We start from the raw sequence: 27,971 nt of genomic DNA on the forward strand, positions 1-27,971 counted from the left end.
TAAGGTAAAGGCACCCAATTACGAGGGGTTCCAAAACTGGCACCATATTCCGATGTATTTAGAAAAGCAGTGTTTTTAAGTAATTTACAAGTTATTTTTGTCGGCAAAATATGTTATATGGTAAATAATTTATTTAATCATGTTTATATGAGCAAAGGATTGTTTTAGTGTATGTACAATTCAAAATAAACGGTCAGTTAGACGCTAGCAGCTAACTCGGAAGCTCGCTCCTACATTTCGGACCTAATTCACGTGAGTTATACGATTTTTTAAATAGTGTTTTTTACGTGAGTTTTATACTAATGAGTATTTGTTTAATTTGAAACATGTAAAGGGTTATGTTTTTTATCGAATACCCTTACCATTGGAGTATTTTCTTCTGAAGTTGAGGAGAAAATAATATTTTAAAATATCGCGGCATTAGGTTCCAAATATTTGAATTGGTTCCTAAATGCCGATGCATACCACGGCAATGCATTTTCATACAGGTTAATTTTTTTACAAAAATTTAATGAATTATTATGATTAGGAATTTAGTGTTTTAGTACTGATCTCTTAAATAACCAATACACGTAAAAATGTAATTCCGAGGTATATTTTAGAGTCGCATTTATTAGTTATATTAGTTCAAACAATATCTGTTCATGTACTTTATTGATTTATTGTATGGAAAAATAAAGTCGAAAAAATTTAGTTATTGATATGTTCTGATTAAACCTGGCTATGTTTTCTATATGTTTCGAAAGATATAGCAATTTAGGTTTAATTTACTTACAGTATATTGACAAATATGTTATTTTTTATCACTCGGAATAAAAAACTTGTTTGAGAGTTAGAAAACGCAATTCCGATGTATTTAAGACGGAAAAAGGTTATATGAATACCTAATTCTGTGGTATTGATACAGCAAAATACAGGGTGTTCATTTTCTCATGCAGTTTGTAAAGCACTTATTATATAGTTTCAGTTATTAAGTATAATAGCTTTGAAACATTTAAAATACCTAAGTTTGATTATCCGATATACTCAGACTTACTTACGCACAATTACAATCACTTACAATTTACTGTTTTGTTGTAGAATAATGAACCCAAAAAAAAATACACAAAAGAAGACCTTCAATATGCTATCATGGCAATTAATAATGGCAGTGCGTTTATAAAGTTTCTCGACAATATAATATTCCAGAAACTACATTGAGAGATAAACGTGATAAAACATATTGCGGTGACATTGCCGGCAGAAATACGATACTCTCCAAATCTGAAGAAACAAATATTGTTGACTGGTCTTTAGGGGATTATATGATTAGCCATTTTTGATTATGTTCCTATTACCTATTTCTAAATCATAGCAACTGTTATGTTTCCTACATTTTTGCTTGCTTTTGATTGCTGTTGTTTTGATCTCATAATTTATAAGAAATAGTTAATATTTTTGATATGATTGTTAAAGTTGTTATGCTTCAATTATTTTCATTCATACCATCATATACCATCATCATTTTTAGGTCATAATATTTTTGATTGTACTTATACGAAATTATAAGTATCCCGTCCAAAATATATTTTTTAAGTTTAAATACTTATGTTTTGCGTTGTTTTCAGTATCTGTTTTTAGTTTTTGATATTTTAATTTTCATATTGTTTATTACTAGAAAGTAAATTTATAACTAAATAAAACAAAAAATATACATTTGTAAATAAAGTACATATTGCGATGCCGTTTTAATAATCATGTAACAAAGAGAATAAGACTGATTTAAAATCCAAAGACAATAAATACACTTGATTTTTGAACATCATGTATCACCACCCCCACCTCCATTCCCTTATATTTTGTACACTCGGATTTAGGATCAATATGAGTCGGAATTAAGATTTTTAAATCGGAATAAGGGTCCTCGGACTCATTTACGTTTTTAAATAATTTTACATTTATACAATTTGTTTACTGTCAAACTTTAAGTATATTTTAAAACTAAGATAAATGTCACTGCTGATAAAAGTGGCCAATTCTACAAAAAGGTACATTAAATACTTAAATTGCGACGATCATTTAACTTTGGACAAAAACACCTCGGAATTAGGTGCCTTTACCTTATGTAATTTAATTATCTTATTATAACGTATTTTTTATCATAATAGAAATTGAATCCATACAAGTAACTATCGAAATTTAAATTTTATAATAAATCCGGCTGCCGTTCCATATTGTTGTTAGCAAAAACCCGACAGGGTTCGTATTGTGCCTATTATGTAAACAGTGTTAGCTAGCTAAGAGTACTGATGTACAATATTAATGGCAATAAACAATTTGAATTTAATTGAATCCGAAATACCTATACTTCGAGTTGTCTATTTGTTTTACACGACTGCCTAAAAAAGTGTCTTGTTACAGTCTTCACTTTATTTGTATTTTTTATTTACCTATCACACCAAAGTTAATGTAGGATCATGTCTGAGTATATATTTATAAATAATTATACTCGGTGTTTGACAAAGATTGTTTATTTAGGGCTGGTAAATCACGAGCAATACATTTAAAGGTAACAACAGCTAGAAATGGTGGATGACAGCAATTGTTTTGTAGAAAAGAATCGCGCATGCGCGAGCTCGTCGTCACGGCGCATGCGCGTAGACAGTTAACCTACCTTTACAGAAGATAGAAAAGCGGTGGTAGTGTAATGTTTAAGACGCTCGCCTATGGATCGAAAGGTCATCATCAGCCCACCCTTATCACACTTTATGTGTGGTCGGTACAGCACGTCAGTCTCCTCCACTCCTCCCTGTCTGATGTTAACCGATCTGTCACTTCCCTTTTAGCCATATCCCGCCTGACGCACTCAATCCAACTCTTCTTCGGCGTGCCCCTACTTCTTTTCCCATTCAATTTCAAATCCATAACCTTTCTTACAATATTATTTTCCTTCCTTCTCAAATCTATGGTCGTAATAAATGAAACTCTTGTGTAGTGGCAATTAAAATGTAAATGTATATTGGAAACCAAAAATACAACTCAACTATCGACGGCAATTTTCTTGACAGTGAAAAATATTTGAAATTAGAATAACGTTGTCAACTTATTTCTCTAATACAATTTTGGTGGCCAGTGCAGTTATTTTATTGTTATTTAAATCCTGGACAACACTCGATATGATGACAATGAGAAAAACAATTCTAATACGGCAGGGTAATCTCTTACAATATTTATGTATAACATATGATATGATTACCTGCCTTACCTCGAGGACTATTTTCTGCAACTAGGCCTCTTGTCTGGGCCCTTTCTGGGTGCGGAGTCTGAGCCGCTGATCATTCCAGCCAGCCCAGCTCCTTCAGGAAGCGGAGCACCGCCGCTGGTGAACGGCAGGCTTCGCTCATGGTCCCTGGATTTCCCAGGAACTCTTGTCTTGTTGATGCAACGCCACGACATTCCAGGAGGAGGTGGCTTGCAGTTTCCTCAGCCTCCGTGCATGCTCTGCACAGTGGGCTGTCTGTAAGACCTAGGGTGAAAAGGTGTTTGTTTAGTGCACAATGACCAGTAATGATACCAACCATGATACGTAGATACCTTCTTGGTAGTGAGATTGTTTGTTTGACGTCTTGAGTATCGCCTGTCCCAGTCAGGTAGTGCTTTCCTGGCCTGTCGAGATGTCATATGATATGTTTGTGAAATTCTTGTATAATTCAAAATTTAAAAAGAAATTGAAACTAGGGGTAATGAGTTAACTAGAAATGCCGACGGCCGTGCGAAGTGGAGACGGAAATATAGGAAAGCGCACCTTGGGCTCAGACGCTCAACGGCTGAGGAAGCTCAGACGAGATAGATACTATCTCATGCGGTATTGAATGCGATCACACTATTTGTTATTCTTGAACATTAATTGCGGAATTATGAGTCAGTCAGCCGAGTTGCTTCCGATGACATATGTTGTGTAATGAGCAAAAATACATTTTGTGGGTAATTAGCGAATCTATTTTTATAATCATGTAACACTAGAAACTAGAAATATTTGTCAATGTCACAAATTAAAAGGGTTTTTGCTTAGACTATAACCTCGTGTGTTTCTTGTTTAATTTTCGGTTGCGGCGCACGGATCCAATTAAAAAATAATCTTTGAATTTTAAAGATTCATTCTTTTTTTTAGAATTCGTACATGTCCCCAAGACGTCTGGGCTTTTGCGTACGGAACTGTTCGTCACATCCTCTCCTAATCGACGTTCCACCGTTCTAATTAATTAATTGCAATTTATCGTCGCTGCTGTCGACAGAAAAACACACAGATTATGTATTTATAACATGAAATTAGTAGACGTACTGGAGTACCTTCCATTATTGATTATCTGTATAAATACTTCATCATAGAGAATTGTGTACAAAGCAAGTGTTCTTTCAACGACCTCGGTGGCGCAGTGGTAAAGTGCTTGCCTCTGAACCGAGAGGTCCCTGGTTCGATCCCCGGTCGGGTCATGATGGAAAATGATCTTTTTCTGATTGGCCCGGGTCTTGGATGTTTATTTATATATGTATTTATTATAAAATATAGAATCGTTGAGTTAGTATCCCGTAACACAAGTCTCGAACTTACTTTGGGGCCAGCTCAATCTGTGTGATTTGTCCTAATATATATATATATATATATTAATATATATTTATTTTAGCGACACCGTCACTGTATAGAACAAAACAACACAACCATGTCGTGTTAAAGCAAAATTAACTATAATATTAGAGAGAAGAGTTTCGAGTGTGATTGTAAAGTATTCGTCGTGTCATTCAAAGCATTCAAAGCGTGGTAATGATATTTTACACAAGTAAAAAATTGTGCTGTAATAACTATCTGTCTTTATATGAAACATATTATACAGATAACTGAATCTACGCACGTCTAAAGTATTGAACAATAGGTATTGAACATTATGGCTATACTACATGAACAATAAGTTCATGTAGAATGGCCATAAAGTTAATTGCTCCCACTTACCGATGACAGAGGTTGACACCATTCGGCTGCCATTTTGTTTGACAGCCGCACAATATATTTATTTGAAATTTGTTTTCTTTGTTTTTTTTTTTTTTTTGTTTAAAATGGAACCACAACCCAAATTCAAATTCAAATTCAAAATTCTTTATTCAATGTAGGATGATATACATCACTTATTGACGTCAAAAAAATTACTTAAACTAAGTCTACTGCCGGCTTCCAAAGCGCAGGTGAAGAAGAAGCGGCGCAACAAACTTCACCGCAGCCTTTTCTCCAAGGACGTCAATTAACAAATATAGGTCTTATATATATATATATATATATATATATATAACCCGGTCCCTCTAATGTGGAAAAGCCAAGACTGCAGTGGTTAAAACGTAACGTAGAGTAACAAACCAACACAGTTAGGAAGATAGAATTAATATCGTGTACTTTTAAATAACTTGTATGATCCCTGCTGCCCTATACAAAGTTATCGTGTTTACACAATTTTGCGATACATATCATAATATTCCGAAACTGTTATTTTTGAAATTGGGAAAACATTGTACGCAGGTGTCAATGGGCTTTATGGCCAACCTTATTGAATTCGACATTACAACTGACTTTAATACCTAACACATAATTACCATTTTCGATTTTAAGTTCGTGTTCACAACACAAATGTTTAAGTGAGGGTTGATAGTGAAATCTTCTTCTTCTACAATGCGGCCTCTATTTCCATTGGGGTCGGCCGTAGATAAGATAAATACGGGTCGGTCCTCATTGTTCTACGTCGAAGTTTTACTACGAATTAAATATTATGGTTTGTTTCAGAGTTAAAATGCGAGCTAGCCTCAGCGTACAAAGAATCGGAGCTGGTGAGGCAGAGAAGCCGGTCTTTGGAGGAAGATTTGACTGCTGCCAGAGGATGTTCCGCCAATTTAGCCGACAAACTGTACGCGCATGCCAGAACAGGTAAATCAATCTCTCTGTAAATTAGGTGCCCGGAAGAGATCTAATAAAAGTCGCAAACAATTGGAAGCCAGAGAAGAAGTGCTTAGGTTTATAACAATTATAAATTATATTATGTAACGTTAAGTAATAGGCTTTGATGGTCACGTTATGAGAAGGGAGGAAAATAATATTGTAAGAAAGGTTATGGGTTTGGAAATTGAATGGGAAAAGAAGTAGGGGCACGCCGTAGAAGAGTTGGATTGAGTGCGTCAGGCAGGATATGGGTAAAAGGGAAGTGACAGATCGGTTAACATCAGACAGGGAGGAGTGGAGGAGACTGACGTGCTGTACCGACCACACATAAAGTGGGATAAGGGTAGGCTGATTTGATATTTTGATGATAATATAACGTAAAGTCAGCGCCTGTTATGTTAAACCCTTAAGTTATTATAATCAATTTAAAGTAAGCAAGCCATCTTGTTATAGTTTGGCTATCCATCACTAGATGGCGCTGTCGTAATACTATCTCTGTTTTTAAAAGGAACCAGTAACTTGTGTGTCCAGGGCACCTGTCTAGAAGGCCTACCACGAAACAGACAAACACGTAACGCGTTACTAACGTCCACGTGCTGTCTCTTTTCCCCATATCGTGTACGCGTTGTGTAAAAGAGTGAACGTGTCGACGCAATGATTTGCTGTGTCTCTTGTTGTCTATGTTTCATGGAAGAACAAACAAACAAACTCCTACTTAGCAAACAATTGTATATTAGTTAGGATCATCACGACTATAAATATTCACAAAATATTTGGCTGGCCAGCGTACATTCGTGATGTTAAATTCAAATTCAAAATTCTTTATACAATATAGTATGATATACACCACTTATGTAACACGTCAAAAAAATTACTTAAACTAAGTCTACTGCCTTATAATGTATTTTGTAATTACTTTTACAAGACAAAAGTTTGTGTCTCGTTTCTTTAAGTACAGTCAGGCACAGATAAGTCGGATGCTCGCATGGGACTTTATGCTATTGCAATAATGACAAATTTGCGATAATTTTGGACGTTTCAATTGCAGAAGAAACAATACGTCAGTTGAAATCTGAGATCGAGGATGCTAACAATCGACGGGCTGAACTCGAGTCGAGGGTGCTGGCGTTAGAGAGAGACAAGGAGAGGTTGGAGCAGGAGAAAATTGTGCAAGAGCAGAAAGCAGAAGAAGTGAATTAGTATTTCGATAATTAGTAGATAAATACTATTTACTACACGTAGCCCGGGGCTTCGCTCCCGTGGGAATTTTTAGATAAAATATAGCCTATAGCAATCTCGGATAATGTACCTTTCTAATGGTGAAAGAATTTTGGAAATCAGTTCGGGATTTATGACAACATTTAACTAACACTGGTGTCAGATTTTATTCAAGTCGCCTAAAGGTATCTGACACGACTTTTACGACTACTCACCGCCATCTAGTGGCAGGTAGTCGCACACACACACTAGTGAACTAAACTATCCACCTGTGTGCAGGTTTCCTCACGATAATAAAACAGATGATAAAAATAACTATTCCGCCATCTTGGATGGTCCGCCATATTGGATTTCGAATGACGTCACACAGCTTATCGTGTATTGTCATGCAAACTAAACGCGTATACAAAATTTCGGCTCAATCGATTGAAGATATCTGCTTCAAAATTGAGTAGCAAGATTCCGCCCGAACATATATAAATAAATAAATATATTAGGAAATCACACAGATTGAGCTAGCCCCAAAGTAAGTTCGAGACTTGTGTTACGGGATACTAACTCAACGATACTATATTCTATAACAAATACATATATAGATAAACATCCAAGACCCGGGCCAATCAGAAAAAGATCATTTTCCATCATGACCCGACCGGGGCTCGAATCCGGGACCTTACGGTTCAGAGGCAGGCACTTCACCACTGCGCCACCGTGGACGTCTGTTACTTCCTTTTATACATATATAGCAAGTTAAATAAAAGCTTTTAAAAATAGGCGCTAGCGGCCGCAGAGGCGAACACAACAAAATGGCGGTCGGCGCACGAGGCGGCGCGCTCACAGGCCGCCGCGCGCGCGGAGCGCATGCTGGCCGACTGCGAGTGGAAGATGCGCGAACTCGAGAAGAAGGCGAGGGACGCTGAGAAGGAGAAGAGAGATGTGAGTATACCTCTATCTATCTCCGAAAAATAACGAATTTGAATTAGCTGATTGAAGTATGTGCTCAACTTTGACAATTCAACAATACACGAGCCAAATTCAAAAATTAAATCAAATCAAATAATTTATTCAGAAATTAGGCCTTCACAGGCACTTTTTCACGTCATATTCTAAATTAAATGATGTTTACCAAAGCTACAAACTACTAGCATTTCGGAACGACCACTGCTGAGAAGAAATGCCGAAAGAAACTCATTCAAACATATATATATATATATATATATATATAATTAACCAAACAAAAAAAACTTTTAATAAAAGATCGAGCTGACCAGTTCCCCTGGCAGCGCGTGAGTCGGCCATCGCGAAGCTCAACCACAATAGAGGGAACCTCCCGACCCGATCCACGATGCCGCTACCGGTTTGACCATTTGAATGTGCAAGACATACTCGATCTCCATAATCTAACATAATAGATACCTATGTTACTTTCAGACACTTGAAGATCACAATTATACAATACGAGCGCGTTTTAGCGGGCTCTGCGAGTGTACAATGAAAAAATGATAAATGTTCATATCAAATCTCTCAAAAACTTCCTCTGAAACATTGATATTGTTTCACACTCAAATTCCTTAGTGGTAAACGTGCTTTCCATATGAACACGAAAATCGAATTACTCGTGTAGAACTACGGTGACACGAACATACGACATTAACGATCAAATTGATGTTTTCTTTTACGGTCCGATTCCGGATGATTGGACCACGGAATATAATTACGTAGTTTAATGAACTTTAGAAATTCATTATACAATAATGGATATTAAACTATTTGGCGGAGATTGACGAGATACAAAAAGTTTTACTTTATTGTCATAACCTCAAAGCACAGCGCGTCATTGCGTCCATGCGTTCTCTCTCTTTTTTCACACGACACGGGAAAAAGAGACGGCATATGGACGTTAGCGACGTGCTACGTGTTTATATATTTCGTGTTAGTCCTTCTAGTCTTGCGTGACAACGTCTATTCTCTCTTTCCCAGCTAACAGAAACTGTAGACAAGCTAAAATCTCAACCAGCGACGCCGGCGCAGATCGCCGAGTTACAACAATTGCGTGGTCTAGCCACAGAACAGCAGAGATCAGTGCAGTCGCTTACGATGCAGCTGCAAAAGGTGGAAACAAGAGAAGAGGCTTTGAAACTCGAAGTGCATAGACTGAAAGAGCTGTTGGAAAAGCAATCGAATATTATAAAAGACAAGGAAGACGTGCATTTTAAGGTAAGCTATAGTAATGGAGATTCTGTTCCGTGAAACACAAATCATCGCTCTCTTTTTTACACGATATGGGTAAAAGAGACAGCATGTGGCCGTTAGAGTGACGTGCTGCGTGTTTGAAAGTTTCGTGGTAGGTTCGCCGAGCCCGAATTCTGCACGGAACTGTATGTCACAGCTGTTATTTCAAGTTCCACCGCGATAATCAGTAATTTCTCATTGTTACACATGTTTCATCGAATCCGTTTTGAATCAAGTTTATTCAATCAACGTTAAACTGATGATATTGTTAATAGTCAAAAATCAAAATGTTAAATAAGTAAGTAATATTTTTTATGCCGGTTTTTTTTATTTTTATTTCTCATTTCCGTATGCGTTCGGGGTTGTGAAGCCGCGACGCCCAAGGTCAGCGTAACAAAGAAGCCCTAAAATTTTTAAGATTCGGTTGTACTTTTACAACGTGCCTGTCTGACGTCAACCCTCCTTGGTTACCTAAGGGACTCACAGCCTGGGCAACTGATAGGCAATAATAGTGTTGCCTATTAGTTGCCCACTTCGGTTTGTTGCCTATCATTGTCCCTTAGTTAGCTACAAACGACATGTACGAGAGGGTATGGAGTGGTGTTATTCTATTGTTAACCCGTGTCGCAAGAAGAGGGGTGTTATAGGTTTAAGAGGGGTGTTATAGGTTTAACGTGTCTGTCTGTGGCAACGTAGCTCCCAAACGGATGAACAGTTTTTTTTTATGTCATAGATAATTTTATCCCGAGTTTTCTTAGCCACGTTTCATGAAAAACGGTTCAGCCGTTCAAAAGTTCTAGCGAATATTGAAATTCGAGGGTTTTTTAATTTGTCTAACAAATAAACATATATATATTTATCATAATCAGTAATTATATATATGTCGGGAAATTAATTATCAGAGGCGTTATTTTGACTCGGAACTAACTAAAACACAGATCGGCAATCAAGATGTTTAGTTTAATTTCGTTAACACAATTCTGAATTTAAATTAAGAAAAATCAATAACGAAACAAACGATCCGTCGCGATAAGGCGTGTTCACTTCGCGCCAGCCGAATTCTGAGTGCCAGCTCGAACGACGCGTCGCCCCCGACGTTCCGTTAGCACGTGACGTTTGCGACACTAGCGCCATCCGCTGCCGGTGCGGCAAAGTCACGTACTGTGTCTCGGTATGGTCAATTGAGCCTCTTTTAATATTCGCGCCGACACGGCCTTCCTGACGTACGCACGTCCTCGGGCGATTCTTCTTCTGAAAATGAAATAAAATCCAGCATTTACGTTACAATCATTACAACCTGGGAAAAGAGAGTTGTTCTCAACACCCAACAAAAAGTATCGCGTATAGCACTTATTGTACTTTCTTTTAGAGCATTTTCTACAGTATTTGTACTTTCTTTTAGAGCCATCTACATGTTGCAGTTCGTAACGGTCATTTTCTAATACTCCGGTAATTTTAAAGGGGCCCCTAAACTTTCTATCTAACTTCGTCTGGTTGCGCTCACAATTTTTAAGAAATACGAAATCGCCCTTACAGTATGGCTTTATTTGTGCCTTTCCTTTATTAAAACGTACAGTATCCGATAATGCTACATTTTTTATATTATCAGAGGCATCCTTACGGATTTCATGTAAATCTGCCCTACATTCCTCTGTAGAAGAAGTTATTTTAGCAATACCTAACGATTGCGATTTAATACCGAACATTAGCTCTGTCGCTGAATAACCAGTGACTCTACACCTTGTACTATTTAATGCCAGTTGGATAGCGCCTAACTCATCTCTCCATACAGTATCAGAGCTATTTTCGGTTACGGTAAGTAAGTTTTTAAGCGTTTGCATCACACGTTCAACCTGGCCGTTTGCTCGACTTGCTCCAACGGCGATGACATGAAGTTCAATGTTATTTTCCGAACAGAACTTTTGAAAATTACTGCTTACGTAGCAACGACCCTGGTCTGCAATAACGCGTTTAGGAGTTCCAAATAAATTAATAGCCTCCTTTAATGATTCTATCGCACTATTCGCATCTAAGCTAGTAGTTAATCGCAACAAAACAAATTTTGTAAAAGCGTCTATGATAACACTCACGTACTCCTTTTTTGAGCTTTTGCCACTTAATTTTCCGCTAAGGTCTATATGAATTGTGTGCCATGGAACCGGGGTTTTGGGAATAGAGTGTAATTGAATTGGTTGAGCACCAGAAGTTCCTTTACAGGCTTTACAAACCAAGCACGCATCAATAAATTTTTTTACTGCCCTGGCAATTCCCGGGAACCAATACAGGTCAAATAATTTATCCAAAGTTTTATCATATCCTAGATGTTTAACTTCTGAATGAACATGACTTATAAGAGACCAGACTAAAGCCCGGGGGACTATAGGTAACCATTTAGTACGCCTATTACGCTGAACTTTTCGATACAACAAACCTTTTCTAATATCATATGTGTGAGCGATTTCGCGAGGTAAATCGCCAACTTTCCATTTATCCATAATGTCCACTAAATTACTATCCCATTGTTGTTCCACAACTAGCCACTCTTGTTGTGATTCTACCAATTGTACCTTTTTCGTGGCTACCGAAATGTCACTGTCAGAATCAGAATTTGGTAGCGGATTTCTGGACAGAAAATCTACGTGTGACATGTGACGCCCCTCTCTATACTGTATGTTAAAGTCATAGCACTGTAGAATCGCCCACCACCTGTGCACACGAGGTGTGAGATCCTTCTTAATACTCGATGACTTCAGTGCATTACAGTCCGTGCGGACAGTAAAATGACGTCCATACAAATAATGCCTGAAGTGCTCTACAGCGCGCACCACCGCCAAAGTTTCCAACTCATAGGAATGATATCGAGACTCAGTGGCAGTGGTGCGCCGACTATAGTATGCTACAACGTGTTGCATACCATTACGTCGCTGTATTAAGATGGCGCCATAACCCTGGGCGCTCGCATCTGTGTGCAACTCTACGTCACTATCAGGATCGTATATCGACAACACAGGTTCAGAGGTCAAAATGTCTACCACACGTCTATGTATTTCACTATGTTGGTCTGTCCAGTTAACACTACCATGATGCTGTGTAAGAGGATACAAAGGGGCCATGAGTAATGAGAAGTTAGGTATAAATTGCCTAAAGTATGATGCTAGCCCAATAAACTGGCGAACCTGTGTAGCCGTGCGAGGAGCTGGAATTTCAACTAAAGCCTGCACCTTGTTTGGGTTTGGCCTTATTTCACCGGCTTTTACTTCATAACCCAAGTAAGAAATTTCAGTTTTTAGAAATCTACACTTTTTTATTTTTAAAGAAAACCCAGCTCTCGCAAGCGCGGCCAGAACTAGCTCAAGCCGTTCCAATCCCTGCTGAATAGTCACTGAAGGAATACAGATATCATCAATGTACGTAAGAGCAAACTCACAGTCTTTTAGGGAATTTTGGATGCATCTTTGAAAAACCGACGGTGCATTTTTGAGGCCAAACGGCATAGCAACATACTCATATTGCCCGTTTGGCGTTACAAACGCAGTACGCTCAATAGAAGCCGATTCAACGCTAATACAATGGAATCCGGATGTCATGTCAAGGGATGTAAAGTAATTGGCACCATGCAAGCGGTCTATTTGATCACTGATTCGTGGCAACGGGAAATTATCACTGCGCGTGTTAGAGTTAAGCTCTCTGTAGTCTACTACCATACGGTCGCTACCGTCCTTCTTCTTGACCAACAAAATGGGACTGGCGAAAGGGGAATTGCTCTCACGAATAACACCAGCCTGGAGTAATTCCGATACCTTATCTTTCACTACTTGTTGCTCAGCAGCAGATAATTTATAGGGTCGTCTTTGCACTATTTTGTTAGGGTCAATAAGGTCTATTTTCATTTGTCCTGTAGTTACGCGCCTCGTGGGAGTGCCGTCGACAAAATATTCGGAATACGATTGTAACAAATACAACAGATAATTTTTATCATCCCCGTTTAAGTCAGTGTCTATTAAAGACTGCATAGATGGCATTGTAGGTGTGCAACGTACGGACTGAGAAAACTTCGATTTGAACAGACTAATTCCATGAACACCCAGTTCAACATGAACTCCCATGTCAATAATATCACGGCCTAGCAGAATGGGCTCAATTAAATGCGAATCATCGACTACATGAAACAAAATCTTTAAGGTTAAACCCTGAACATCGACCGGGCATCTAAGCTGCTTAGTGCATTTCAATTCGGTATTACCTATGCCCACCAATACTACAGTGTTATAAAGTAGGGCTCTATGCATTTTGTTGGCAAGGCTATTAATCATTAGGGAGCACTCAGAGCCAGAGTCGAATAAGAAACGATAGCTCTCACCTGCAATATGAAGCTCACCAGTAGCCACCCGCTTGGCGCACAGTTTGACCTCTTTTCTAGGTACTCGGTTGGTCTCACGGAGATCGGCGGCAGCAGTGCAAACGCTGGCAATATGTCCTTGCTCGCCGCACGCGTAGCATGTTACAGGCCGCTTCTCCTCACGGTGTATGGGTGGCACCGAACTTGTTGTAGGCGTGGACCGGGGTGCAGGTGGTTTAGGCTGTGAATTGCGCGTTTGAGGACAATTGTAAATCTTGTGGCCTGTTTCGCCACAACGGAGGCAGGTTCCATGGAAAGTAGAAGTTGTAGGGCGTAGATTCAAGCGCGGGCGTTTACTATCAGTATAAGAAGTGATATCCTCAGAATGGCGCTTCATTGATATTCCACGTAAAATACGAAAAAGTTGTGTCTTCGAGGTAATGGTATGAGAATTTAACTCCCGCCGTAATGAATGATCATGGTTTGACAGGATAGATACAGCAAAGCCAGTAATAACCTCGTCATTAAATTCTACTTTAGGTATTGTCTCAATTAAATGCCAAAGTCGCAATGCCGCATCTGCAGCGATTTCCTTGTCATGCATTTTAAACTTAATGACACGATCAAAATAATCTTGACTAAGCATCGGTTTGGAAAATTTTGCAATCAAGGTATCTTTTACGTTACCCCAGTTAATGCATTCAGGTTGTATCTTTGTCAGGCAAGTGGCAGCTCGTCCTCGTAAGGCTCGCATTAAAGGTAATAATAAATCGGTACCTTGGAGGTTTTTGGCTTTTACAATAACCTCATTAATCCTGCACCAGTCCTCGATGTCCGCATCTTTGTCATCTGGGTCAAACTTGATAAGCGCAGGAGCGGCAGGCTGCATGCCGCTGGCCAGTCCTCGTAACAGCCGCAGCAATGCGGCAGCGTCGCCCGCATCCGCATTATCCAGGTTTCCCGCGTCCGCGGCGGTACCGCGGTCAGGATCAGATGATTCGGATTCACTCATAGTTCACAATATCACTTTCAAGATGCGAGTGGGTCACAAATCACACTTCTGATGTCGGGAAATTAACTATCAGAGGCGTTATTTTGACTCGGAACTAACTAAAACACAGATCGGCAATCAAGATGTTTAGTTTAATTTCGTTAACACAATTCTGAATTTAAATTAAGAAAAATCAATAACGAAACAAACGATCCGTCGCGATAAGGCGTGTTCACTTCGCGCCAGCCGAATTCTGAGTGCCAGCTCGAACGACGCGTCGCCCCCGACGTTCCGTTAGCACGTGACGTTTGCGACACTAGCGCCATCCGCTGCCGGTGCGGCAAAGTCACGTACTGTCTCTCGGTATGGTCAATTGAGCCTCTTTTAATATTCGCGCCGACATATATATGTATATATATATATGTATATATACGCGAATACAATACGTTTTTGATGAGTTTTTTACCTCACGAACTGTAATTCTATTGACAGATTCTACATATCTTTTAAATTTTATCAAAATCAGACTAACGTTTCGAAAGTTATCGCGTTCCAAACATACACACAAAACGCGTTTTTGCCCCAAGTTGATTTGCAGATAATAAATATAATAAATAAATAAATAAATAAATATATTAGGACAAATCACACAGATTGAGCTAGCCCCAAAGTAAGTTCGACACTTGTGTTATGGGATACTAACTCAACGATACTATATTTTATAACAAATACATATATAGATAAACATCCAAGACCCGGGCCAATCAGAAAAAGATAGCAGATATATTGTTTATTCCATTTGTAGACCATCGAACGCCTAGAAAAACGTCACTCGGAAGCGGTGCAGACACTAAAAGCGGAGCACGCGACAGCACTGAAACAGACGCGCGCGGCGCTGGAGCGCGCGGGCGGCGAGCGCGCGCGCGCCGCGCTGGCCGAGCTGCGCGCCGAGGCCGAGCGCGGCGCGCGCTGCGCCGACCGCAAGCTGCGGGAGGTCTCCGCCAGAGTGAGTCTGTGACACCGCTGTGATTGACACTCGCTACGTTCGCGACTGTTACACCACTGTGAGGGGGGGGGGGGGTTACATTCGCTACGTTCGCGACACACACTCACCATATCCGTGACACACAGTTACTGCTTTGGACTATATATTGGCCGCAATCAATACATATAATAAAATTTAAGAAAGGTCAAATTTGTACATTGGATATTTTTTAAAAATTCTTCATGGAATAATTACTGATATAGACTTGATTACTGATATAGATGACGAAAATTTATTTTTGGAAATTTTTGTCTGTCTATCTGTCTGTCTGTCTGAACGCGCATCACTCGAAATCTACTGGACCGATTTGTTTGAAATTTTGTATGTAGTTACCTAATATACCGGGTTAACATCTGAGATACGTTTTATCCCGGTAAATGGTCAGGTTCCCGTAGGATAATTGAAATATTATGAATAAGAAATGCCTCAGAATTCCGGGTTAACCCGGGTTAATCTTATAGACATTTCATTCCGGAAAATGTGGAGGGTCCTGTAGGAAAATTAAAATAACAATCCACGGAGCCGTTTTACTTTAAAATTTAGTAGAAAGGTGTAAACAGAATATAAACAATTTTTTTTATCGATGAAAGTCTGATATAGATATAATCAGAAGGTTTGATACCTTTTTTTAACTTAATTTTGTTATATTTTAGTTTTGACCATAAAGATTTTAAAACGCGCTATGGTTTCGCTCAGACAAAATGATATAAACTTTTTTGTACTTCCGAAATAAATCACTAGATGGCGCCACTAAAACTTTTAAATCTCTACCCATGGCCCCCAACGAAATCGTAAGAGTTTTACTTGATACTTACTTATGTGCACGAGGTAATTTTATTTATTTTCGTTGTATTAATACAAAAATTGTTATCAGTTGTCAGAACTACTTTCTCTGTCTACTTTCTTTCTTTATTAAAACTAAATTTACGATACAATACCAAATATATTTATTGCCCATAAAAGCAATATGAGTACTATAGTAATATTAGTAAAGTAATACAAATTGTGTATACATATGGACTAATGGTGGGCCTATTGCTAAGCAATCTCTTCCAGCCAGCCTTTGGGTAGTGAGAGAGGATAACAGAAGAGGGTGGGCGCAGTATGTATCAATACATAAGTACTCTTCCGTTACGTTTTTTTTTTATGAGGACAAACCACACATATTGAGCTAGCCCCAAAATAAGTTCGAGACTTGTGTTACGGGATACTAACTCAACGATACTATATTTTATAACAAATACATATATAGATAAACATCCAAGACCCGGGCCAATCAGAAAAAGATCGTTTTCCATCATGACCCGACCGGGTATCGAACCCGGGACCTCTCGGTTCAGTGGCAAGAACTTTAACACTGCGCCACCGAGGTCGTCGTTACTGAGTGACTGACTGACAAATAACGTACACCCGAAACTGCTGGGCGGGAAGCTGAAATTTGGCATGTAGGTGAGCACTAAGAGAGGATTTTTAGAAATCCTACTCCGAAGGGGGTGAAAGGGGTGAAAAACTGTAAATATGAAAGTTCTACACCGTTGAAGTTAGTGGCTTGAAAATTTGGATTTTGGTTGTTTACAACAAAGTAACAAATACATACGTGTTTCAGATTTTTCTGAAAATTAACCCTTAATCTCTTCAAAAGGGGAGTGAAAGATTGAATAGGACTTAATACAATTTTCAAGATAAAAAGCTGAAAATTGGCACACTAACTTTTTGTAGTAAATAACAGTAATAGTAAATACATAAAATGTTTAATTCATGTTTGTGGTTAATAAAAAACCGGGACGTAACACGTCATGGAAAATGGGACGGAACGCATTGTGGAAAGCGGGAAATGGGAAGGAGACACATAGTGGGAAACGGGACGGGACACATTGCAAAAAATATGTTGGCACAATATGTAGGAAACGGTACGGCATATCTACTTTACGTTACATAGCAGGAAGCGGGATTGGACAAGTTTGCGGGACGAGACACGCAGCGGGAAACTGGAAATTGTATTAAAGAAGAGAAAAAATGCAAATTTGAATCATATATGTTTACCAGTCTTACAGAGTACGCGATAAAAAATTTACTGAGATTTTACTATGAAATTCACGCGGGCGAAGCCGCGGGCAAAAGCTAGTCTAAAATAAAAATGTCAACGTGAATTTTGTCTCTACCATCTAGACTGGGTATCTTGTGCAATCTCGGCCGATGTCTCATTCCACCAATTACTTTTCGAACGGTTACCACGTCCGTGACACACATTCTCAACATCCACCTATGTTTGAACTGTGGTCTTAAACTATCATATTTCATCAAAATCTGTCCACCGGAAGCCGATCAGACATACAGCAGATCAATCATTCGCGCTCATAATATTTTCTAAAATTGTTTTCAGTTCGAAAACTTGAAAGAAACTCTAGCAACGAAAGAAGCTCAATACGAGAGGGCCATCACCGAGGCTCACAGTAAGGCCGACTGGGACATCATGCAGCTGCGCCATCTGCTGGACAAGGCGGACATCACATATGCTAACAACATGGAATCTACGAACCAGAAGTTCGAGAAAGAGAAAGGTAAGAAAAGTAGGAAAGAGTGAATGAAAGAACAAATGTTTATTTGCTCAAAAATAATCATAACTACTTGCCAACACTAATATTATAAAAAAGGAAATTTTGCATATACATGTAGTTTGAACTATGGAATAAGACATAGGGTAAAAATTTCGTCCCGGAAAAAATTTACGCGGTTTTTAATAAATAATAATTGATCTCAGAGAGCCTGATAGCCGAGTGGTCTGAGAAGCTCCGGGTAGCGGAGGAAGAGGCGGCCGCCAGGGCGGGTGAGGACGCACGGGTGTTGGAGACGACAAGAGCCCAGCTTGTGGCTGAGAGGACTGAACAAGTCAACAAGCTTAAGGAGCAGCATAGAAAGGAGATGGGTAAGAGTTTGTCTGTATTTTTTTTTCTTTCATAGGTGTACTTACTTACCTATAATAAGTTTACGCTGCACTTTTGAGCAACGCGAGCCAGTTTAGGGAAAAAAAATCGATACATATCGAATCGACATTTTCAAATATATCGATAAATAATGACTAAAAAATATCGTTATTTTGATGTATCGATATTTTCTTACTCTTTTTCCCTTTATGAAAATAAATATCGAAAATCGATGTATCGCTGGAAAAAATATCGATGATTTACTTATGTCGTTTTTTTTCCTGAAATCTATCGATTTTTTTAGCCCGTCCCTAAGCCAGTTGCTCCTCGCTCGCGCGCCGCGGTTACTCAATACATCATTCGTTAGGTTAATCGTTATTGCCCGACATACTTATCCATATATATATATATATATATGTTTAAGCTTATGAATGAATAAATAAATAAATACATAAATAAATGTTTGTTTAGAACAACAAAATGGTGGTTGCTTTAAGAACTGGTTGACTTTCCAAATTCCATACATTTAGAGAGTATTCCAGATACCCAGTGAAGAACGCGTTGTATTGAACATAGGACTTATCATCCAAATTTAGTGGCATACCTGTAGACTTAAAATTAATAGATTGTTTGTTTCACTTTTTGCTTTACAATTCCGAATTTAAGTCATAAACACGCAGTGATGTGATAGTGATTGTTAATACTTAATATAGCTGTCGAATAAACTATCTTCGCGAACATTTTCGCACGTTGTGACGTCACTTGTTCGTGTCTTTTAGCATGGAGCGTTCGGACGAGTGCAAAAATGTGTGTTATTTTTGTCGTACGTGCGTTCATCCTTGAAAGCAATGCCATTGTCACAGTATTTTTTTCACTGGTGTTTCTAATGTAGTTGTTCGCCGCGAACTTGGACCTCGCGAACACAATATATTTTTTTTTACAAAATTGTCAACATTTCAAAAACCACTGACGAAAGCAACTAGTGACGAAAAAAAAAGGAATATTTCAAAAAACGACTTAACCGATTTTGTTGCCCCGCGAACTTTAAAAATTCTACTGACAGTTCCTACATACCTTTTAAATTTCATCAAAATGAGACCAACGGATCGAAATTTATCGCGTTACAAACATACATTAACATACAAAAAATGAATTTTTGCCCCAAGTGGCCTTCGAATAATCATCAAAATTGTCAACTGACCTATTTGTATCATACGGCAAAGTTATGTGCCCTATCCTCGTGCGTAACTGTACATCACAACATATTACTGATGCTCCACCGTTCGACTAGTAACCGTCCGGTGACCACGGCGTACTGAAAGCGACATAGCGCCGCCTCAGTGCTACGAGTCCACTACATTGTGTAAAACGAAGTCGCTTACAGCTCTCTGTCCTTATATATGCTATTGCCTTTGAACCGAGAGGTCCCGGGTTCGATCCCCGGTCGGGTCATGATGGAAAATGATCTTTTTCTGATTGGCCCGGGTCTTGGATGTTTATCTATATATGTATTTGTTATAAAATATAGTATAGTTGAGTCAGTATCCCATAACACAAGTGTCGAACTTACTTTGGGGCCAGCTCAATCTGTGTAATTTGTCCTAATATAATTATATCTTTAAAACTTCGCAACGGATTTTGTTGCAAGTTTGTTTAATAGATAGACTTCATAGAGGAAGTTTTAGTCGTATAACCCTACTAATATTATAAAGGCGAAAGTTTGTGAGGATGTATGTGTGTACGTTTGTTTTCTTTCATGCAAAATCTACTGGACGGATTGTTATGAAATTTGTCACACGAGTAGAATATAACCTGGAATGACACATAGTGTAATTTAAATCCCGAAATTCCCACGGGAGCAAAGCCCCGGGGCGCAGCTATTATAGATTAGTATCCACAGACATTGTTTCGTCAACAATACGCTATGTCTGCAGATGAACAGTGGGAGCAGTTCATGGCAGACAAGGAGAGCTGTCTCGAACGGATGAAGCTGGAGTGTCGGCAGGAGGGAGAGGAGGAGAGGATCAAGAGGGAGAAGGAGTTACTGGAAGAGATTGAAGGTTAGTTCTTTATATTTAAGACTGTGGACTGTGGACCCGCGGTCTGATATATCTGTCTACACATATAATAAAACTGTAAGTGGGCTACGTTTGTTCGCATAAAACGTAAAAGCTATTGAATTGAATTTGATGCGGTCTAGCTGATTGTCTAACTTAAAATCTTGGATAGGTTCAAACGCAATACTTAACGTTGCTTAGAACACGGGATATTGATATTAAGTTATGAGCGGACACACCAATTAAATGCGAGCAAAAACTAGTTTTTCATATGTCTAAAGAAAAAATCTGTAATGTATAGTATAGTCGAATGAAGTTTAAAATTTATGTTTAAAAGAATGTATATATAATTAACTGCAATATACAGACATATTTAGAACTATATACGTTCTATATTCTATACGTTCTATGTTCATATTATGTTAAATTTCTATCGCCAATTTGTCTTATTGTGACACACATATATTACATGCAATGTTTGTATTCCTGCAAATTGTGTACGTAACAGTTACAAATAAACATTACTCTATCTATCTGTCCAATTTTGTAGACAAATGTTATTAATTTTTTTATACCAATGTCTCAAAGACGCAAGCAAACGTCATATTTTTGGTTATTTGATAAAATAATTGCTTTAGTATATTACTATTTATAAATAAATAAATATTAGGACAAATCGCACAGATTGAGCTAGCCCCAAAATAAGTTCGAGACTTGTGTTACGGGATACTAACTCAACGATACTATATTTTATAACAAATACATATATAGATAAACATCCAAGACCCGGGCCAATCGGAAAAAGATCATTTTCCATCATTACCCGACCGGGGATCGAACCCGGGACCTCTCGGTTCAGGGGCAAGCACTTTACCACTGCGTCACCGAGGTTATGTAGTATTTGATAGAATGAAATACAAGGTATGCATTCAGACTATGTTTAAGACATTTCGTGGAATCAGTTAGTGTACATTGATCATTACAATATTAACCACGAAACATACAAACGTATCACGTTGCTAACGACCACACGCTGTCTCTTTTTCTCATATCGTGTACGCATCGCGTAAAAGAAGAGGACGTGTGAACGCAATAACGTGCCACGTGTTTTATATTTCATGGTAGCCCCCTAGATATAACCTTTTGTAGCTTATTTTAAAGTACATATCTGTTCATTTTCTGTAATGTATATTTTGTATGCTATGAATAAATTTATTTCCATTTCTAATGGCGGTCATCATCATATCGCCTAAAGGCATCTGACATGACTTTTACGACTACTCACCGCCATCTAGTGGCAGGTAGTCGCGTACACACTAGTGAACTAAACTATCCTCCAGTGTGCAGGACTCCTCACGATGTTTCCCTTCACCGGAAGCAAGTGGTGGTCGATGAAAACTTATATACTGATATATAAACTCATATGGCACGAGTAGGACACGAACGCGAGACCTTTAGATCCACAGGCGGGCGTCTTAATCATCACACCACCACCGCTTCGCTTCTAGTGTCGTTATTTACGATTTATTTATATTTTCAGAGCTCAAGACGCAAGTGCACACGAAATCTGTTGACTTTGACAATCTAGCTGTGAAGTGGGCAGCCTGTGGACGGACACTAGCTGTCACCGAGCAGGAACTGAGGTCAGTGTGTAAACCAATTGAGTCCAGAACATAATATGTATATATTGTAAATAGAAATTTTTACATTTTATGCACATTGCACAATCGTTTGGTTGCACTCAATAATTGCTTCGATTCAATATGCATTCGGTTTTTATTTAACACGTTTCATTTGTTAATACAAATTGGAGGGGACAATCGAGGATTGATTTGATAGCTATACGCTATGCTGTGTTACAACAAAGAGGGCACAGCAAAAAGCCTCAAATAGCTGATAAACATTAAAATCCTACCCAATAATGTACCAATAGAGTGTACCGTCTATAGATATGAACCGAAAGCTGCAAATTAACAACTTCAGAATAGCAAAGCAAGCGCCGTTGTAATCACACAAGGTCAAAATGTTTTGTGAAAATGACATCTGAGTTTCGGGTGTTCTTACTGTTTGTCCGCTTCATCTATACATACAGTGTAAAAAGGGTTATTGGTATCCTTGTGGTATCAAACGCAAAACCTTCTAAATACTACTTGGGTACATCAAAACGAGCAACTTTTATTCTAGTACTTTTCGTGATTCGTAGTTTCTTTTTTCATATAATAAAAAATACAATCTAATTTGCGATTGTACACATGTTAACTGTATGTAACAGCCGAGCAACACGAGACAGTACAGTAGCGTTATGTAGCGGAATCGAACGTAGAGTTAACGTTTTATAGAAACGACATTAAAACAAAAAAAATATGTTTTTTTTTGTATTTATTACGTTTAGACAAAAGTCGTAGAACAAAAGATGTCAGTCTCTATGTACCTCATGCGCCTTTGGAAGGTTATGCGTTAGATACCAGTGACCCTGTATAGAACATCTGCTTTCGCCCCGCATAAAGGCGGAACTGCAATACTAGCGCTCTATTGGTTCATTTAAGTCAAAATTCCAAGCTTATATTCAAAGAATTTCAAAAAGTGGGCTCTCAGACCACACACTCATCATCAATATTGGCAAAAACGATTGACGTCTAAAAAATTGGTTAAAAAATGGTTGCCTGTAAAGTCGGTTTACGGGCGAAGATTTTACGTGACAACGTCTTTTTACGCGCGCGGCAGACCGATCATAGTTGAGTGGGAGAGAGACGCAAGGCATTCGGCGGGCCTCTCTCTCGTTCGGTGACTCATCGTAACGTTACCGGGTGTTACACTTTTTCATAAGTGACTCCCAGCCGCAACCTAATTTAAGACGTTGTCACGTCAAAAAACTGACTCTTCATTAGGGCTTAAGTTTTGCATTGATCTCGGGCACCTGGCATCACAAATCGCAAACAATACTATGACATACGTCATTTATTGGCGGTCGAAATGACTTAAAACCAAGTCTACTGCCGGCTTCCAAAGCGCAGGCGAAGAAGAAGCGGCGCGACAAACTTCACCGCTGGCATTTCTTCAAAGACGTCAATTGACAAAGCTGGATCTTTACAACCGCGAAAGTTATTATTATTTTTTTTAATTTTCGGGTTTGTTCAATACATAGGGTTCATAAAGTTTTATAATTTATTATGGTTTTATCTGAATGAATATGGAACGAATACATTTTTATGTTATTCATATAATAGCAGAGAATACTCATATGCATGACGAGGTATCCTCGATTTATATTAACCAAGTTAATACATACAGGATTACCTGAAAAATGACTATAAATTTGACATCTTAAATGTTTCTTCTATGATTTTTGATAGAAATCAATCCTCGGGCTATCTATGAATACAGCACACGTGGCACGTCATTGCGTCCACATCCTCTCATTTTTTACACGATGCGTACACGATAGAGGAAAAGAGACGTGAAAGTTTCGTGGTAGGTCAAGTGAGTCCGTCTTCTGCACGGAACTGTATGTCACAGCTGTTATTTAAAGTTCCACCGCGATTCGTGGTTGGCTCTCTGCATTCTTACGCTGTGGCGATGACTGTAGCCTGTGTTTTCATAATTAACGTATTTTTTGACGAATGAAACGTACGTCTGTACTTTTCAACAACCAATTTAGTAATTGTTTTGTTAAAAAATACGAAATTCCATTGGTTGAATGTCGCGTAGTATCACGCACAGTTGGGTTTCGAACTGTCCATATAAACAAATGATAAAATTATAATGAATATAGTTTGAAACTGAACTCCACACAGCGCACAGAAGGCCAACCACGAAACATGCAAACAGGTAGCGCATTAATGTCGTCCACATGCAGACTCGCACGTGCACGCATTTTGTTAAAAAAATATAGAACGCGTGGACGCAATGACGTGTTACATGTTTTACGTTTCATGGTAGCCCCCCAGCACAGATCCCGTGTAGTCCTAACCTAATTGATCGCGATTAACATAACTCTATGTTATTAAGATTAGAATTGAAAATTAAATATTTAAAATGTTTTTAAGTGTATTTAAGTGAAATTTAACAGTATTTCAAACACATTAAAGGTCGTTTTGCTTGTCTGTAATCCTGTATTAAATGTTTATTATATAGCGTTTCCCTTCATTCATTGTGTGCACTAAAATTTACTAAAATGTAAATTGGTAGCGAAATTTCAGTCCTAATTTAAAACCCAGTGAATTTTTTATTTGTTAATATCATTAATTAATTTTGTGTCATATTGTCTTTTGGACCAAAATTTAGCTACCATTATTCTGAAGAAAATATTTCCATCTAGAAAAAAAATGAAGCTTAACTATTATGAGAGTAGCAACAATGAAAAATATGATTGGAAAAAAAAGGTAAATTTTGTTCAGAATTGTATTCCTATTAACAACTTGTAAGATTGTACATATATTTTTCATTCACAAAACATACATTTCATACATATAAATCATTTCTTCACTGTACCAAGTCCAAAAGACAGTATTAATATTTATTAATTTTTTTTTGGAATAAAAACGTTTTAAATCATGAAAATATATCCGTATCCGCAAGGAATTGAACAACGGTTTTTTAATTTGAATATTGAATATGATAAAAAAATATATAAATGCCTTAAAAATCTAATTAAATATTTAGTATTTTATTTACTTCTAAATGGGGAGATGATATGAGATCGTCTTTTTTGGTATTTACCTTCTTCATTTAAAACACAAGCTACGTAATAATGTTTCCTCGCGATGTTTTCCTTCACCATAATAAAATTCAATAGATTTTAAAAAAATGTTAAATATGTTACGACGGTGCTAGTGTATGTACGTATTTGGTTAGTTCAGTTGTGCGTTAACATATTACAATATATAATAAATTGGTAGCGAAAATATCAGCCATCATTTAAATGTCAGTCATAAACCCAGTGAATTTTTTTTTAATTTAATTTAAATTCCTACCACCACCGCTTAGAATCTCATTGTGAAAATATAAATTTAATTTCCTAACAGATACATCATGCTCAGTGCGGTGGTGGCGGCAGGCGTCGTTTGTTCACTCACCGGCTCGCTCCGTTTCACTCTCGCCACCTTTTGCCTCTCACTCGCACTCATGATATATGTCAAAATTGCTAACAACAAAGCCAGGCTTACTAACTAGTGGTCATATGCAAACAGCTGAAAATTTGTGTAATAATAAACGTTGTTACGAAATTTGGTTAGAAATTTAACAATATCTCATCTTTCTCAGTTTCAGTCTAGTTTTTTGATATAAATTTTTTTAGCAAATCAAAAATTAAAATAAAAGTGACACGCACTTTATTTGAAGCCTATTCTGAGAGTATCATTCCTGTTTCAATTTTGATGTAATAAACCGATTTTGGGAATAGCTCTATATAAATTATCGATTATCGATAATCTATATTTATTTATAGTTTTATTATATCCATATAAGTATGTAGTGGAAAACTGGCGTATGCAAAAAAAAACCGGTTAAGCGCAAAAGTTTACATACAATTTATAGAATTCTTATAGGTTTTCCTGTAATATACAAGCAATTGCCTAAATATATTTCGTACTTTTTCTAAATCGGACCAGTATTATTTAAATTTAACCAACATTTTTTTAAAATAAAAACAACAACGCGCACATTTATAATCACTAGCGCCATCTATCAAATTTTTCACGAATTTATGTCTGAATTAAATCAGTCTTTTTTCAAGAATAACATCGTAACTGTTTATTTTACAAAACTATATTTATGATCCTCGTAACGAGCCCTTTAATTTGATATAGGGCACAATAAAACGTTTGTAAAACGTTTTTTTTTTAATTTACACAAATGAAAATTAAAATCATCCCTATTTGAAAAGAATATTATTTACTATACACGTCTGTGTTTGGATCATATGATCACATTGACATTAGATTCGGAGCAAATTGTCTGTGATGGACGGAAGGACAGACAAACGCACGAGTGATCCCAATTATAGATGAATTTTGGACGTTAACCTAAAATTTTAATAATGACCAAAAGAAATGGAAGAATATTAATTAAACATATTATTTGTGTGTTCTTTATTAAAATATGTTAATTTTAGATTCAATGTTGTTACATTGAGGTTTTTATGTGTCCTTTTGTTGAAATATATATGGAAAAGTAACATTTCAAAGACTAGAATGGCAGACTTCTGATGATGAGAAGTTGTTAAAAACACTCTATAGGTACAATTATTATAAAGAAGTAAGCGTGTGTGAGTTTGTATGTTTGAGGCAAATAATTTCCGAAACTACCGAACTGATTTCAAAAATTCTTTCACCATTAGAAAGGTACGTTATCCAAGATTGCTATAGGCTTTTATTTTATCTCAAAATTCCCCCGGGAGCGAAGCCCCGGGCAACGACTAGTAAGTAATAAACAAAATGTATCTATGTAAATTAAACTCGGTATGTTTCAAGTATTAACAAGATTTTCTATTGTAATTAGTATAATAGTTTTGTAAAAACCATCAAAATTTTGTAATATAGTTGCATTTTCGTACGTTGTGATTATATTCATAAAACCTAAAATCTCTAAATGTCGCTTCATTAATGTGCTCATACTATTCATTATAATGTGTAGTTTTATATTTGTAAATTGGTGGATATAATATTAAATTTTCTACATTTTTTGACTACCTAATTTCTAATAGCTTTGATAAATTTTATGACAGGCACCAACATAATTAAACAACGTATCTAAATATAAAAAAAAAACTAGCGACTCGCCCCGGCTCCGCTCGGGTAATGCCATAATAAAAAGTTGCCTATGTCACTCCTGAAGGTTTGAAGTATAGAACGGAATAGAAATGGCCCGTACTAATATTATAAAGAGGAAGTACTTATATTTTTGTTTTTTGTTTGTAATAAAATAAACTCTAAAACTTACTGGGCCGATTTTGACGAAATTTGGCATAGAGATAGGCGTAACCTTCAGGAGTGATTTGTAGGCTACTTTTGTTTTTAGGTTATACCCGAGCGAAGCGATATGACATCAAAACACGTATCTACTTACAAACTTACACCTGGCATCTGACAATGTTACAAATCGCTTCTTTGCAATTTGTCTAGCAGTTTGGGGCTGTGGTTTGTTGAAAGAATGAGATGAACGTATAATAGAAAGATAACTATACCACTATTTTGTATAATGTATCTC

At 37.5% G+C, this 27,971-nt stretch overlaps 2 protein-coding genes across 11 annotated transcripts in view; one reads left to right on the forward strand and one right to left on the reverse strand.

The window, feature by feature from the left end:
• LOC128682614 (golgin subfamily A member 6-like protein 22) overlaps positions 1 to 27,971 on the forward strand; it is a 163,722-nt gene that overhangs the window by 18,976 nt on the left and 116,775 nt on the right. For 7 of the 9 annotated variants that reach the window (XR_008406127.2, XM_053767458.2, XM_053767462.2 and 4 more), the window contains 9 exons: positions 5,807 to 5,947; positions 7,008 to 7,150; positions 7,952 to 8,113; positions 9,158 to 9,394; positions 15,545 to 15,745; positions 18,168 to 18,345; positions 18,546 to 18,710; positions 20,643 to 20,768; positions 22,306 to 22,408. Coding sequence is in view for 8 of the 9 variants with exons in the window: in XM_053767458.2 (XP_053623433.1) it covers positions 5,807 to 5,947; positions 7,008 to 7,150; positions 7,952 to 8,113; positions 9,158 to 9,394; positions 15,545 to 15,745; positions 18,168 to 18,345; positions 18,546 to 18,710; positions 20,643 to 20,768; positions 22,306 to 22,408 (1,456 nt within the window). In the remaining variant the exon portion in view is untranslated. Of the gene's footprint in view, positions 1 to 5,806; positions 5,948 to 7,007; positions 7,151 to 7,951; positions 8,114 to 9,157; positions 9,395 to 15,544; positions 15,746 to 18,167; positions 18,346 to 18,545; positions 18,711 to 20,642; positions 20,769 to 22,305; positions 22,409 to 25,789; positions 27,826 to 27,971 lie in introns of those variants that run through there. The other 2 variants (XM_053767465.2, XM_053767461.2) reach the window with 2 other exon arrangements.
• LOC128682620 (uncharacterized) lies at positions 10,003 to 15,081 on the reverse strand. Of its 2 annotated transcripts, XM_053767477.2 has the most exons (3): positions 14,554 to 15,081; positions 13,770 to 13,989; positions 10,003 to 10,660 (listed from the first exon to the last, which is right to left on the reverse strand). In XM_053767477.2, the coding sequence occupies exons 1-3, from the start codon at positions 14,758 to 14,760 to the stop codon at positions 10,602 to 10,604; spliced, it is 486 nt and encodes a 161-aa protein (XP_053623452.1). In that variant the 5' UTR covers positions 14,761 to 15,081; the 3' UTR covers positions 10,003 to 10,601. The 2 variants fall into 2 exon arrangements, with proteins under 2 accessions (XP_053623452.1, XP_053623451.1); XM_053767476.2 differs by having other exon boundaries at positions 13,770 to 15,081.

Source organism: Plodia interpunctella, chromosome 30 (genome assembly GCF_027563975.2).
Source record: "Plodia interpunctella isolate USDA-ARS_2022_Savannah chromosome 30, ilPloInte3.2, whole genome shotgun sequence".
Taxonomy (NCBI): domain Eukaryota; kingdom Metazoa; phylum Arthropoda; class Insecta; order Lepidoptera; family Pyralidae; genus Plodia; species Plodia interpunctella.